The sequence below is a fragment of the Limanda limanda genome, chromosome 20, assembly GCF_963576545.1.
Source record: "Limanda limanda chromosome 20, fLimLim1.1, whole genome shotgun sequence".
Taxonomy (NCBI): domain Eukaryota; kingdom Metazoa; phylum Chordata; class Actinopteri; order Pleuronectiformes; family Pleuronectidae; genus Limanda; species Limanda limanda.
Window position 1 is genome coordinate 11,560,355 of NC_083655.1, and position 13,908 is coordinate 11,574,262.

At 42.5% G+C, this 13,908-nt stretch overlaps 2 protein-coding genes across 2 annotated transcripts; both read left to right on the plus strand.

Moving 5' to 3' along the window:
- Positions 1-2,478: 2,478 nt before the first annotated feature.
- Positions 2,479-3,327, plus strand: LOC133026769 (arylamine N-acetyltransferase, pineal gland isozyme NAT-3-like). Its single transcript, XM_061093720.1, has one exon. It carries the CDS (start codon positions 2,485-2,487, stop codon positions 3,325-3,327), a length of 843 nt encoding a protein of 280 aa, XP_060949703.1. The 5' UTR covers positions 2,479-2,484.
- An 822-nt stretch (positions 3,328-4,149) lies between these two features.
- zdhhc20b (zinc finger DHHC-type palmitoyltransferase 20b) lies at positions 4,150-13,908 on the plus strand. Its single transcript, XM_061093717.1, has 13 exons — positions 4,150-4,280; positions 6,018-6,044; positions 6,204-6,298; positions 6,846-6,966; positions 7,076-7,145; positions 7,267-7,299; positions 7,634-7,754; positions 8,878-9,010; positions 9,520-9,646; positions 9,852-9,941; positions 10,463-10,575; positions 10,667-10,714; positions 10,850-13,908. The coding sequence occupies exons 1-12, from the start codon at positions 4,163-4,165 to the stop codon at positions 10,708-10,710; spliced, it is 1,092 nt and encodes a 363-aa protein (XP_060949700.1). The 5' UTR covers positions 4,150-4,162; the 3' UTR covers positions 10,711-10,714; positions 10,850-13,908.

Below are 13,908 nucleotides of genomic sequence, written 5' to 3' on the forward strand. Positions count from 1 at the left end.
TGCACTACACCACCCCCTCCAAAAAAAAAACATTTTTCTAAAGGTCATTATGACTATAATGTTTTATTAAAATGTTATGTTGAAAAATGTGGGATGCACTACGCTACCCATTTCAGCTGCATATGCCCACTGAAAATGATCACAATTTATTATATGCAAGTAGGCTACCGTATGTGTATACTGAGCATCAGGGGCGTTTCTAGGATTGAAAGAAAGGGGGGGCTTAGCCCCTAAGGAAGCTGAATGTTTGCCCGCGCAGCGCGCGGCAATTTTTTTGGGCTCATTTGGGGCTGAGGATATCCATTGTTTCATACAGTTCATAGATTGGTTCAATCAGAAAGAGTGTGATTTTTCTCTGTATCGTTGCTTGCATTCATTCAGTATAAGATAACAGAAGAGACAGAATTTCAGGGTCATTGTGAAATTTGACAACACAAATATGAACTTTTCTCAAATAGAGAGAAATATTTTTCCTGCTTGTAAAGAAAAGACGAATATACTTGTTTTGACTAGGGCGGAGCTGTCACCTCTGCTAAAGAATCTTCTTATATCCATCTGGTCAATGAATTGGATGATATACCGGTACAATAGCGTTATGAGGGACACTATGACATTTAGTTTCCACTAGCATTAACTGATTATAAACAACAACATTCTAAAGGCACTGATATTATTGTTTTAAAATACTAGAGATAGATATTACTGCAAAGAATAGAAAGCTGTTGATAGTTATTTCTTACATTTCAAATTTGCTTGTTCACACTCTTGCTCACTGGAGACCTTTTCTAACAAAATAGCTAGCTAGCTAATTTAGTGTTAACATAGCTCATTACAAAATTCCCTTTCATTTGCCTCAAGTAAACCTAAATTTAAGCAGGTAACAATCGTTAACAACTACAGATAGCCATATTCTGTAACTACCTGTACTTACAATTTCACTCTGTGCATCATTTACTATGAGCTAAACTCCTTGGCTGTAATCCTGCTGTCTTGATGAGAGACGTTACTTGGCAGAGTGAGAAAGCCAGCGCAGCAGCGATGCAGAGTCCCCAAGGTCCTAGTGCCCGGTCTTTTATTGTTAAGTATGATGAGAGGCTATTGGATTGTAATTTGAAGGGGGAGAAAACATACAAACCAGAAACGCACTCACATATGTAGCATGTTAGAGTTATAAATAACTTGTCCATGTGTAAAACAATAGTTTAATTTAAAAAAATAAAATAAAAATAAAAAATCCCAATAATTATTTGGGGGGGCTGAAGAACATTTTAGGGGGGCTGAAGCCCAGGCCTAACGACGCCCCTGCTGAGCATTAACATGCGTTTCATGGAGCAGAAGACATGATGACTAGTTGCCAATAAGTATTGTAATAGTGCAAAAAGTCAAACTTCTGTGGAATGTTATCAATAACCTTTATCGGAGACCTTAGGACTCAATCCTGTATGTACACAGGGGCGTCGTTAGGCCTGTTTTAGGGGGGCTGAAGCCCCCCTAAAATGTTCTTCAGCCCCCCCAAATAATTATTGGGATTTTGTTTTTATTTTTATTTTTTTTTTAATTTTATACTTTTTAATTAAACTATTGTTTTACACATGGACAAGTTATTTATAACTCTAACATGCTACATATGTGAGTGTGTTTCTGGTTTGTATGTTTTCTCCCCCTTCAAATTACAACCCACGTAACCATTGGTCACATTTTTTAGGGTGTAGCCTCTCATCATACTTAACAATAAAAGACCGGGCACTAGGACCTTGGGGAGTCTGCATCGCTGCTGCGCTGGCTTTCTCACTCTGCCAAGTAACGTCTCTCATCAAGACAGCAGGATTACAGCCAAGGAGTTTAGCTCATAATAAATGATGCACAGAGTACAGGTAGTTACAGAATGTGGCTATCTGTAGTTGTTAACGATTGCTACCTGCTTAAATTTAGGTTTACTTGAGGCAAATGAAAGGGAATATTGTAATGAGCTATGTTAACACTAAGCTAGCTAGCTAGCTATTTTGTTAGAAAATGTCTCCTGTGAGCAAGAGTGTGAACGAGCAAATTTGAAATGTAAGAAATAACTATCGACAGCTCTCTATTCTTTGCATTAATATCTATCTCTAGTATTTTAAAACAATATTATCAATGCCTATAGAATGTTGTTTATAATCAGTTAACTGTCTGAAACAATGGATATCCGGAGCCCCAAATGAGCCCCAAAAAAATTGGCGCGCGGTGCGCGCGCAAACTTTCACCATCCTTGGGGGCTAAGCCCCCCTTTCTTTCAATCCTAGAAACGCCCCTGTATGTACAACAACACTATAGGCTTTGTTCAGTCGCAAAAGCAGCAGGTTCTCAAACTTATTTGAGCCTATGCCTGAGGGAGGATCATAACCGGTACAGCCTGAATCGACACTGGTCGAGGATGGCACCCAGCCCCCAACCGTCTTGAAGTGTTTGTTCAGTAGAAGCAGAGGAACACGCAGGAACTCCGTGGACATGGATGTGCAGAAGTATCTGAACCGGATCGGGTCCCTTGTCCCGGCTGAGCCCGACCTGGACGCGCTGCGGTCGCTCCACACTCGTCACTTGCTGTCGGTGCCGTTCGAGGACCTGACGGTGCACAGCGGCGGGCGAGTCGAGCTCGATCTCCCGCTGATCTACGACAAGATCGTGACCCGGCGCCGAGGAGGCCTCTGCTACGAGAACAACGGGCTCTTCTCCTGGCTGCTGTCCTCACTGGGCTTCCAGGTGACCATGCTCTCCGCCCAGGTGAAGGGCCTGATCACCGGGTTCTACGGGCCACCGTTTGACCACCTCGTCCTCCTGGTGACCCTCCAGGGCCGCCGCTGGCTGTGCGACGTCGGTTACGGCGCAGCAGGCTTCTCTGTGCCGATTTCTCTGGAGACCAGCGGGCCCCAGGTGGAGGGCCACAGGGTGTACCGCATCAGAAAGCAAGGGGATGTGCACTTTCTGGAATGGCAAGGAGTGGAGAACACAGGTGCGGATGGAGTCTGGAAGGAGATCTTGAAGTTCACCCTCGATCCCAGGCGCCTGGAGGACTTCACGGACATGTGCCAGTACCACCAGAGCTCCCCCTGCTCACTCATCTTCTCCAAATCCCTCTGCGTTATTATGAAACCAGGTAGATGGCTCACCTGCATGGGCCGCAGACTCATCTCCACCACATTCACCACTGAGGGAGCAGGGTTCAAAACCACCACCAGAGAACTTCAAGATGAGGAGATTACTGTCATTTTGGCAGAGGAGTTTGGAATTGTGCTGAATTCTCCACTCACACCAAAGGATGAGACAATAACTCCACCCCCGGTCATGTATTGACAATATACAACCTGCTTGTCAGAGGGAATTATGGAAAAACAATCTTTGTATTTATTGAGATGACTTCAATCGGTGTTTTGTTCTATCGTTATAAATAAAAGATTTGTGGCTCTAGTCTAAAACTCACTTTTGTACTGTCACATAGATTATCCTTCTTTGAGGTTACTCCTGCAACAACAATCCACCTCAGTTATATATCGTTTCATAGAACGTCCCATTAGATCACAATGTAGTCACTGCAACACTGAAACTCATTTAACCTCGATTAGAAAGTACATTTACTGGTATGGTTGAGTGTATTGCACCTGTTTTAGCTGAATTTCATAGGTGTAATTACCAAACCAACAGGGAAAATGAAAGATTCAAAGAAATTCCGTCAATACGCTTCCGTACGGAAGAGGATTAGGGCCACTATGGAAAAAACAAGTGAGTTCTGAGTTTAAACTCAGAATTCTGAGAAAAAAGTCGGAATTCTGAGTTTAAAGTCAGAATTCTGAGATTAAAGTCAGAATTCTGAGTTTAAAGTCAGAATTCTGAGATTAAAGTCAGAATTCTGAGAAAAAAGTCAGAATTCTGAGAAAAAAGTCAGAATTCTGAGTTTAAAGTCAGAATTCTGAGTTTAAAGTCAGAATTCAGAGTTTAAACTCAGAACTCACTTGTTTTTTCCACAGTGGCCCTAATCCTCTTCCGTACTTCCGCAATGAGTCATTATCAATAATATCAATAATATCGATATCTGCTGTGACTTTGATCGCTGTCATCGCCCACCCCCTCCCTGCGAGCGCTAGCGTGACGTCACAGCGCGACACGCCCTCGCCCCGGCAGAGGGAGAAAGATGGCGCCCACACACGTCCTGAGATGCTGTCAGCGGGGCTTGGCGTGGATCCCGGTGATTTTCATCGCCCTGGTGGTCTGCTGGTCGTACTATGCCTACGTGGTGGAGCTGTGTATATGTGAGTAGCCTCCCCCGGGCCTTTCCTTTCGAAGCCGCCGGTCCCCCCGCCGCTGTTCTCATTGTGACTCGTCCTCCCCCTGCTGCACTAGCGAGCAGCCGCCGCGGTCCAGCAGGAAGTAAAAACGGACTGCAGCTCAACAATGGCTCCGTCCAAAACCCCCCTCGTTTGGTCGTTTTGTCAGCGAGCGGCCGGTGAACAGACTCATGGAGGATTCCGTGTGAGACCGAGGGGAACTGTAGCTGTGTGTATCCGCTGCCTGCCTCGTCTCTGTGGGTTTATTGTGTCGAGCGGCCACAGACACATCAACACTTTTCCTCCAGCTACACTTCCGGTCGGCAGCCCGGCAGGTAGCGGGCTGGAGCCAGGCACGGCTCGGTGGTTCTGGTTCCCAGCATCAAAAATTCAGAGAGATCCTCATTATTAGTGTCATTTCGTTTTAAATCGAGGATCAATTCAGTAGATAAACACGCGGGTGACACATTACAGGTGACCAGTGATTCAATGGCTGGAGAAACATGTTGATTACAGATGTTTAATTATGAATTTTATCATTTATTTCCATTAATCAACAGACGAAATGCTGTTAATGAGCCACAGTTAGTTATAGATGCTGATTTCCATCTGTCGTCCCCATAGCCAGTTTCTAAAAGGCAACGTGAAGGAGCATAAAATGACAAATTCTATTTAACCATTTCAATAATAATATCTTTATTTATATAGCACTCTAAACAAAGTGCTTCACAATAAACAAGTAAAAATAGCATCAAAACAAACAAAAAAAGTCATAAAAGAATAAAAATGGTAACATTTGGACTGGACTATAAAACAACATCAATCATTATCGCAATATAAGTCCAATACAATCGATATGACACATTTTACCTCAGATCTGTAAAATGTTTTGTTTATCAAGTGTTTGTCCTTCTCTGCCCTTAAAGAAGAGTATAAAACCAATACCTTCACTCGGGAGCAAAAATCAGTCTAAATAATGTGACATTTATCAAGATAACTATCGATACAACTATACTTATCCCATATCGCCTAGCCTTAGTGCAAACACCCAGTCAACACCCAACCTGCTCTACGATGTGCAAATACAGAGTGAGCCCTGTTTTTTCTGAATTTGTATCTAGATAAAAAGAGGAAAAGGTCCAATTGATATTGAAAAGAGGCATCATTGTTGAAACTCGGGCGTCAGGAGCTTCAGTCACGAAGGCTCAGCTGACGAGTCTTTTCAACTGGAACAGCGACCACAGTCACATCCGTATTTACATCTCTGGGAGACAGAGAGACATACATAAATTGTCATCGACAGCACATTTGATGACACGACAAAAACAAGAGTAACTTTTCCTCAGGTGATTGAGAATGTCGATGCAGGAAAGGTTTTTCAGAACGACACCTTTTGTCACTCAATGTCGTCTAATCATTAAATATGTTTGATCAACGGTTTCCATCTGTCCAAAAAAGCTGTTCTGGTTGCACGTGGTTGCCAAACACTTTATGTGTCATATCCCTTATTTTGTCATCTGTCTGTATTTGAACTGTAAATTATATTTAGTTGGCGTGGGGTGGGAAACACTGATCGGATCTAGTTTTCATGCTGCACCTATTTATAACTTTATTAAACGTGAGATATGAATGGATTCAACAATTGTCTGTTTGCCTTTTAAAGCCATGTCTGATCTACTTTAATGTCTAATGTTACTTTTCATTCTGTTTTATCTCTTTCAGTCACCATACCAAGCATAGGAGAGCAGAGTAAGTGTCCTTGGAAAAACCTAATTCGTGAACTGAGTCTGTTTACTACTTGTTGGGATCATCTGTTTGGTCCAGACTCTGGAGAAATGCATGTATTTGATGTCAATGCACACTAAAGACTGTATGTTCTTGATCCTGATGCTCCGTCTTTCCTTCCAGTCGTCTACATGATCTTCTTCCACCTCTTTTTCATCATGTTTGTGTGGTCGTACTGGAAGACCATCTTCACCAAGCCTGCCAACCCTTCCAAAGAGGTAGGATACAATATTCCAATTTGCCATATGGAACCCACTGTGTCTTTAGAGCTGTTTTCAGACATGAACTTTGTGAAAATGTCCCAAAAATGGTTCTGGACATTTTCCAGAGTTTGTCTTTTATATATGAACAACACTGGAGGAGATTGTTAGAGTCAGACATGTTCACCACAGGAACAGGAATCTTTGGAACACATTGGCATGGAGGAGAAAGAAAGAAGCTGTCAAATCTTGTTGTCTTTCCAAGTCGACATCTCTAAAGTGTGTGTGTGTATCTTCTTCCAGTTTCGTTTCTGTCACGTCCACTTGCTCTCTGTCAATTTTCCAGCCATGTTATCAGTGGGCTGGCATGAAAAGTTCCGTAAAATTTCCGTAGCCACTGACCCGATCTCACATAGAGCCCATATGGAAGATTTTCAGGAAAGTGTGCAGATTTCCGTTGATTTCTGAAAGCAGCTTATGTCTACAACCCCCCTGTTGCCATGAAGTCGACATGATGAATGTATTTTTCTAAAGAGAATTGAACATACTGCTCCTGTCTCTCCAGTTCTGCCTGCCCAAGGCTGAGAAGGAGCGCTACGAGAAGGAAGAAAGGCCAGAGTCCCAGCAGGAGATCCTCTGGAGAGCTGCCACCAGTCTGCCTCTGTACACCCGCACAGGAGCCGGAGGTACGTCTGTGTGTGCGACCGGGAAGGAGAATGGATTTGTCTTTTCGGTTTATCGGAGCTTATATGTCCTGTATTGATAACGTGTTGTTGTTGTTATTGACATGAACAGCAATCCGTTACTGTGACCGCTGTCAAGTGATCAAGCCGGACCGATGTCATCACTGCTCCGCATGTGACATGTAAGAAAAACAGGTTTACTGAAAACAAACGGTTGATTCAACCGAAATCTTCTTCTCTTCCTCTTGCCTCTCAACCCTTCATTAATTTTTTCAATGTCTCCTCTTTTATTCTGTCCGGCAGGTGCGTGCTTAAAATGGACCACCATTGTCCCTGGTATGTGTTCATGTTTTTCAGTTGTGTTATGCAGATATAATATTGAGATGAACCTGAGTTCCTCATCATATAAAAGCCCAGAACTTAACTCTTATCCCAACTCTTTTTACTTATTCATTAAAGGTATGAAAGATAGTGTTGCAAATACTTGAATGCCATTGGTTTTAACACTTAGAATAATGATTAGCCAAAATAAGCTGCTGAAAATTGTGCCTATGCTCTGGATTGTATCTAATCTTAGAGGCTAATTAAATATTAACCATCAAAACAACACTGCATACGGTTTCTTCCTGGAGAGGGTGACGTCTGACTTTCGGTGATTGTTTGTCTGCAGGGTGAACAACTGCGTGGGGTCCTCCAACTACAAGTTCTTCATCCTCTTCCTGGCCTACTCGCTGGTGTACTGTTTGTTCATTGCAGCCACTGTGCTTCAGTATTTCATCAAGTTCTGGACGGTGAGTTGCAGTGAGCAGACTTAAAGAAGAGCTTTTGTGAATGTGTGTCTGAAGTATGTTGAGAGAAGTTCCAATTGAATTTTTCCTTCCTAATACTCATCCCTGGACTTTGTGTATTGGCCGATATAAAGTACTGATCCGATGCCAGTGCATTTAAAGAAATACCAGCTTGTATGACATATTTTAACAGTTGTATGCTACCAACCCTGCTGCATACAACAGGAAACGAATATACTTTAAAGACATGGTATTGGATTGGTACATGGATTTGCATACGCGCCGATGGCGGGATCCGCCTTTTCGCCAGTATCTGACGCATTTCCGATTCTGGTATCGGAGCATCTCTGCTGATGTTGGAGAGGATGCAGATGTGGCTGCGTGTGAACTCCAGGTCCAGCATCCTCCTCAGTTGGTTGTGCATGGTGCTGACCTCTCCTCTCCTGTGCTGAGCTGAGCTGCTCCTCTGTCTTGTCTGTCCTCTCTTGCCCCTCTTCACTCTCTGACCCCTCTCTGTTGTCCCCAGCTCTCGGACACTGGGGCATTATCCTCCAATCTCTTGTCTTCTCTGTCTGCCTCTCCTCGTTCAGAACCATCAGTCACACCACCCATGCAGCCTGCGAAAGACGCCCTCCTGTTCTTTCCTGACCTCTTTTCACTTTTGTAGCTGTTCCACTTCACTTTCCCTTCATCTTTACCTCTTTCATCCCCTTTATTTCCATTACTCTGTTCACACTTTGTACATTCACCCACTCGCTTTCTTTCCCTCCCCCCCGTCACCATACTGGGCTTTGACTTGTGTTTGCCTCCTGGTTTTTAAGTGTCTCCCTCTCCTGCCTTTTCTCTCCTGGTGTTGCTAACCAGTCTCGTTTCTGTTTGTACTAAAGCTTTGCCGGAGGAAATCGGCAGAGAACTGCCCAAAGGTAACCCCGTCATCCTCCCAAGCGTTTCAGTGCCTCCCCATCGTTTACTTGGGTATTGTAATGATGTGCATGTAGTGACATGGTTCATGTGACACTCCTCTTATTCATCTTCCCCCTTTTTTTTTTTTACAAAGACTTTCTTTTAATATCCTTGGTGGGAATTTGTAATTGATGACCCTCCTCTTCTTCCGTCTCTTCCCCAGAATGAGCTGGCAGACACTCACGCCAAATTCCACGTCTTGTTTCTTTTTTTTGTGGCGGCCATGTTCTGCATCAGTATTCTGTCCCTCTTCAGCTACCACCTGTGGCTTGTGGGCAAGAACAGGTCCACTATAGGTAACACACACACACACACACACACACACACACACACACACACACACACACACACACACACACACACACACACACACACACACACACACACACACACACACACACACACACACACATTCGACAGGTTTCTCTGCTATTTAACATGTGAACACATTTCACTGCGTCTAACATCAACACAGAATTCAACACATTTCCTGAAACTCTACTTTCTCATTAGATAAATATTATGAATTGAATCAGTTTTATTTCTAAAGCACCTAAACAATGTTACAAAGGGCTTTCACAATATATGAGGATAAAACAACATCGACCAAAACCACTTTTAATATAACTGTGGGCTGGACTGTGCTGACTTTTAAAAGTCATTGAAATAAACTTACATCAACCCTGAATTCTCAAAAGTCAAGACACTGAAGATTGACAGGTTAAGTTTGAAGGTTGTTCCTCTTTTAGTTACTGTTTGTTGAATAATCTTTGTGTTGGTATTTTCTCTCCATTCTTGTCTCCAGAGGCCTTCAGAGCCCCAGTCTTTAGGACCGGCTCTGACAAGAACGGCTTCTCTCTGGGTTTCCGTAAGAACGTTGCTCAGGTCTTTGGAGACCAGAAGAAATACTGGCCGCTTCCCATCTTCACCAGGTAAAGAAAACAACTTTATAAATGAACATGCTGTTAGCAGGACTTAATGTTTACTCTTCCCCTCACAGCACTAATGGAAAAAAACCTCTTTTACAGCTGCATGACACAGTTCAGATTACCTTTGTTGCAAGTCTAACCTGATACAGATAGTTTGCCCTGCAGGTCAACTGCATCTAATCTTGAGTTTCCTCCTTGTTTACTGCAGCCAGGGAGACGGTCTGACGTTCCCTACACGGCTGGTCAGTGCTGATGTCGAGCAGGCAACAGTGACCCTGCACCCAGACGCCAATAAAAGGTGAGCAGTCCTGCTGGGACAAGGTTAAATACACATATTGTTTGACATGAAGTTGTGCTAAGGATTTATGTTTGGGAAGGGTTTGTGAATACACACTTTTATAAACTATTTATATAGCACTTTTTAACATCACAGTTTACTTGAACAGGTAAACGCAGTAATAAAATGATACAAATATATGAACAGGTAAAATAAAAGGTTAAAAGAAAATGATAAAAACACAACACCACATGAAAGCAAGTCCATAAAAATGAGTTTTAAGAGGTGATTTAAAAGAAGTGACTGACTCTGCGAGCCTTAAAGCCGAGGGCCCTGATTGCAAAAGCATGTTTACCTTTTAGTTTTCAACCTTGACTTTGGAACAACCGGCAGAGTTCCCATCAAAGGCTGGATGCAGGTCAACAACTCTTTGATGTAGCTTAGGGCCAGATTTGAAAAGTGATCAGTTAAACCTTAAAATCGATCCTAACAGGGACACGGAGTAAAAAAGATTTTTTTTTGATTTGTCACCATGTTTCCAGTGCTGTGGACGTCCCTGTGAGCCCAGTCAGCGACTCGCAGAATCGCCTCCTGAACAACGACCAGCATGCCAACAACATCGCAGACCATCTGGCTAACAACACCCTCAAATCAGGTGAGCCTCGCCAGGGATGGGAATAATTCACAGACAGAATTCACGTGAAAAACTCCCGTCAGCTCATCACTCCTTTTGTCTGCCTCTACAGATGACAGTGAAACCATTACAGTCTCCATGGAGAACGAGTCCTAACCAGGTGAAGTTGAATCACTGGAGTTAGTCTGCAGGTTCAGTTACAGCTCAACATTGTTAATGTGCATATTTATGGACATTTCTAATGTGATTCACCTAATAACGTTTTGTTTTTTTCTGCTTTCTTCGTCTCCCGCAGGAGAATATCCTCAATCATCTAAAACGATGCCTTAAGCAACGCAGCAGTTTAGTTTGTCACCATGGCAACAGTTTCCCACTGCAACCTCATCCCCACAGACCTGCTCAGCGTAACCGAGGAAATGCATTCATTTTGCCCATCAGAGAACAGTAACGCTTTGGCATTTTTTTGCATGCAGTGTCGTAAGAAGATCTTACACCTACAACCCACAGGACATGACATGCAAGGTTGTTTCCTCTAACACCAACACACATTTCACACATTCAGCCATTTCCTTTTGCTGTTTAGTTTCATTATTTTCTTACAGCTGGAGCTTTTATTTACAAGATGAAAGAAGCCTGGAGGGATTTTCTTTGCTGTTATGATAAAACGTGTTGTGCCAAAAGCTTCCTTGGTGCGTCAGGACTTGTTTAAAGGCACAAAGCTGCAGTGGAGAGTGGTGGACAAGCTGGATCAGTGTGTTTGGTTTCAACATTTCTCTTTCTTGTTTTTTTTTCCATCCCTCTGAAGATGGATCAGTTTACTCATGTGACATTTTTATATTATATAACACAAGCGATTATATGGTCTGTACCTTTTTTATTTAGATGGATGTTTCCCCTCCAAAACCCGGACAACATTACAGAGGACTCTACTCCGCAGGGAAGACTGTAGCTGGGTTTTGGATGAGGTTTTGGATAACAGAGCGCAAGATGGAGCATTTGCACTTTGTAGTTGATCAATATCCATCAAAACAACGTGCTGCTTTCATTTCCAAAATAGCGTCCCAGGTAAAACAGATGTCGGATGATGTGATTTATGCCGTACTGTGTGTCTGAGTGTGTGAATGTGTGTGTATAACAGTTGAAGTGGCAGTTTTTCTTTTTCTTTTTTAATTTTCTAAGAGTCAGCTTTATGTGCTTTTGTGGCCAACTCGTGCAACAACGTGCTGCTTACTTACGGACAGTATGACCTGGGAGATGCGTTTCACAGATTGCAATGTGCAGCGTCCTTCACTACCTGTTCAGGGTCGGTTCATTATGTCATTGTGTTGATCGGTGATTGTTTTCCCAAAATGTCTACAGCCGGCTGCCCTCTCTACAACTCAGTGCTTCAACCTTTCACTAAGACACCAACACCCATTGCCAAATAAGGGCTCGACCTGTCAGGAGCTCTGACCTTTGAACCTGCAGTGTTTACAAGTTTCTAGCTTTATCTTGTCCTCACTGGCCAGTGTCTTGGTAACCAAATTTACCAGTCGTCGTGGAAATTGTACACAGGTTGCATCTGTCCTGCCTGTCTGTGTGGGTCATGATGTCCTTGCAGTACCAGTGCTGGCCGGCAGGTGGCAGCAACGCTGTTATCTGCCCTCATTCCGATGAAGAGCTGTCTGTTCTTCACAAGCATCTGGCTCAGGGCTCAATTCACTTTCTGTCTAATTTGCAGGTGCAGCTTTCATCAGAATGAAATGATCTCATAAAACGATTAACTATGTTCCTGTGAAAACTCGTCCAGGTTAAATCACAAACCAAAGTGAATTGAACCCAATCCATCTACTGTTAAACAATAGGTGTCGACTACAGCGTCTGCTCCTCGTCTACTCTTTATGTAATTTGGAATCAGCTCAGTGTTGTGACCTTGAACTGTTTTAAGCGGATTTAGCTTGTGTAAAACTTGACAGTGAATTGTCTCGTCAGTGTTGAACATCTGGGATGTGACTCAAATGACTGAATTTTTAAAGCACCAGAAAACTCAAATGACTGCATCACGTGAACATCTGTGAAATGATGAACAACCAAATAGCTATTTTACAGGAATGAGGTGCATCCTTTTCCGGTGAATTTCTGTCATTTATATGCAACTTTTTTGATCTACATTTGAGGCCGATTCGAGGTGTCACTGCTCATATCCGTCTGGTCACATCCCTGACTGTTGCCGGGGGGACCTCCCACTAACTCGACCCAATCAGACTCTGGTGATGTACAAGTTTACAGCTGTTTCTGTCCTGTAGAGTGAACTCGTGGTGTTGTACAGTGTGTTTCTCGGTAATTGTCCTACTTGTGCTGAATGTACCACAGACAGGACAGTGAGGGTGTTTAGCCGAATGACGGAGCGTTTAAAACAGCTTTTATGTTTACATTTGATCCTTCCAATCATGTTTGACCTTATGAGCCTTAGTGTATTTCTCTACAAACAGATGATTGGAGGATATTTGTTGCTGTATGGATCATGCTGTCATGGTGGCTTAGTACACGCTGTGGTTTGATTTCAGCAGATGAAGTTACTGTTGATATTCATGGTTTCTAAACCTCATAGGTAAACTTTTAGTAACAGGTAAAAACATAATTAAACTCTATCTTGTATAACGAGCTTGGCTCATTCCCCTCATCACTTATGATCACTGATTCTAAAACATTGGACCTGTCTTCTTTGTTTTACAAATCACCTGTAATCTGCCTCTGGGCAATTTGGCCTAGAGACTAAAGTGTGTGTGTGTGTCTTTTGTAATCCTTAATTGAGTGTTCTTTTTGTAATACTGTCGTCTTGGGAGAAATGCTTCTGTGCAGCCATGAAGATTTTTTACGTGTCTGTGTGTACATACATAACTGTCTGATTAATGATAAAACGCATGGCGCCTAACTTCTGTAAACACATTTTTAACATAACAGGGATTACGGTGATAAACAGACTGGGTTTTTTTCAACTGAAGCCAGGGGTGTCATGTTCTACTTCAGCTTTACCCTGGTCTGCTAAAACTTTATAAATGAAGCCATAAAAACTCCGGTGTCAATGGAGGAAGGATTTCAAAAATTCAGTCGAACTTCAAAAAAACATTTCACATCTGTATTGTACAAAGTGCAGATGTTGCCTATCATAACTAGCTTATTGCTACATTTTGATTTCTTTTCTTTACAATTTTACAACGTGTGTGTATATAAATTGATAATGTATGAAAAGACTACATATATATTTTTCTTGTCTGATTAATTTTTCTGTTCCTATTTTGTGAATGAAGTACATGCCTCTACACAAGTAACGTGAAAATAACAATAAATGTTTTTTTTAAACCTCCAGTCTAA

What these genes read in the sequence shown, in the direction of transcription:
- zdhhc20b (XM_061093717.1), top strand. Translation starts at nt 4,163, where the DNA reads ATGGCGCCCACACACGTCCTGAGATGCTGTCAGCGGGGCTTGGCGTGG. An exon ending in CACTGCTCCGCATGTGACAT is followed by an intron (nt 7,146 to 7,266) that starts GTAAGAAAAACA and finishes TCTGTCCGGCAG; the next exon opens with GTGCGTGCTTAAAATGGACC. An exon ending in TAACAACACCCTCAAATCAG is followed by an intron (nt 10,576 to 10,666) that starts GTGAGCCTCGCC and finishes CTGCCTCTACAG; the next exon opens with ATGACAGTGAAACCATTACA.
- LOC133026769 (XM_061093720.1), top strand. Translation starts at nt 2,485, where the DNA reads ATGGATGTGCAGAAGTATCTGAACCGGATCGGGTCCCTTGTCCCGGCT.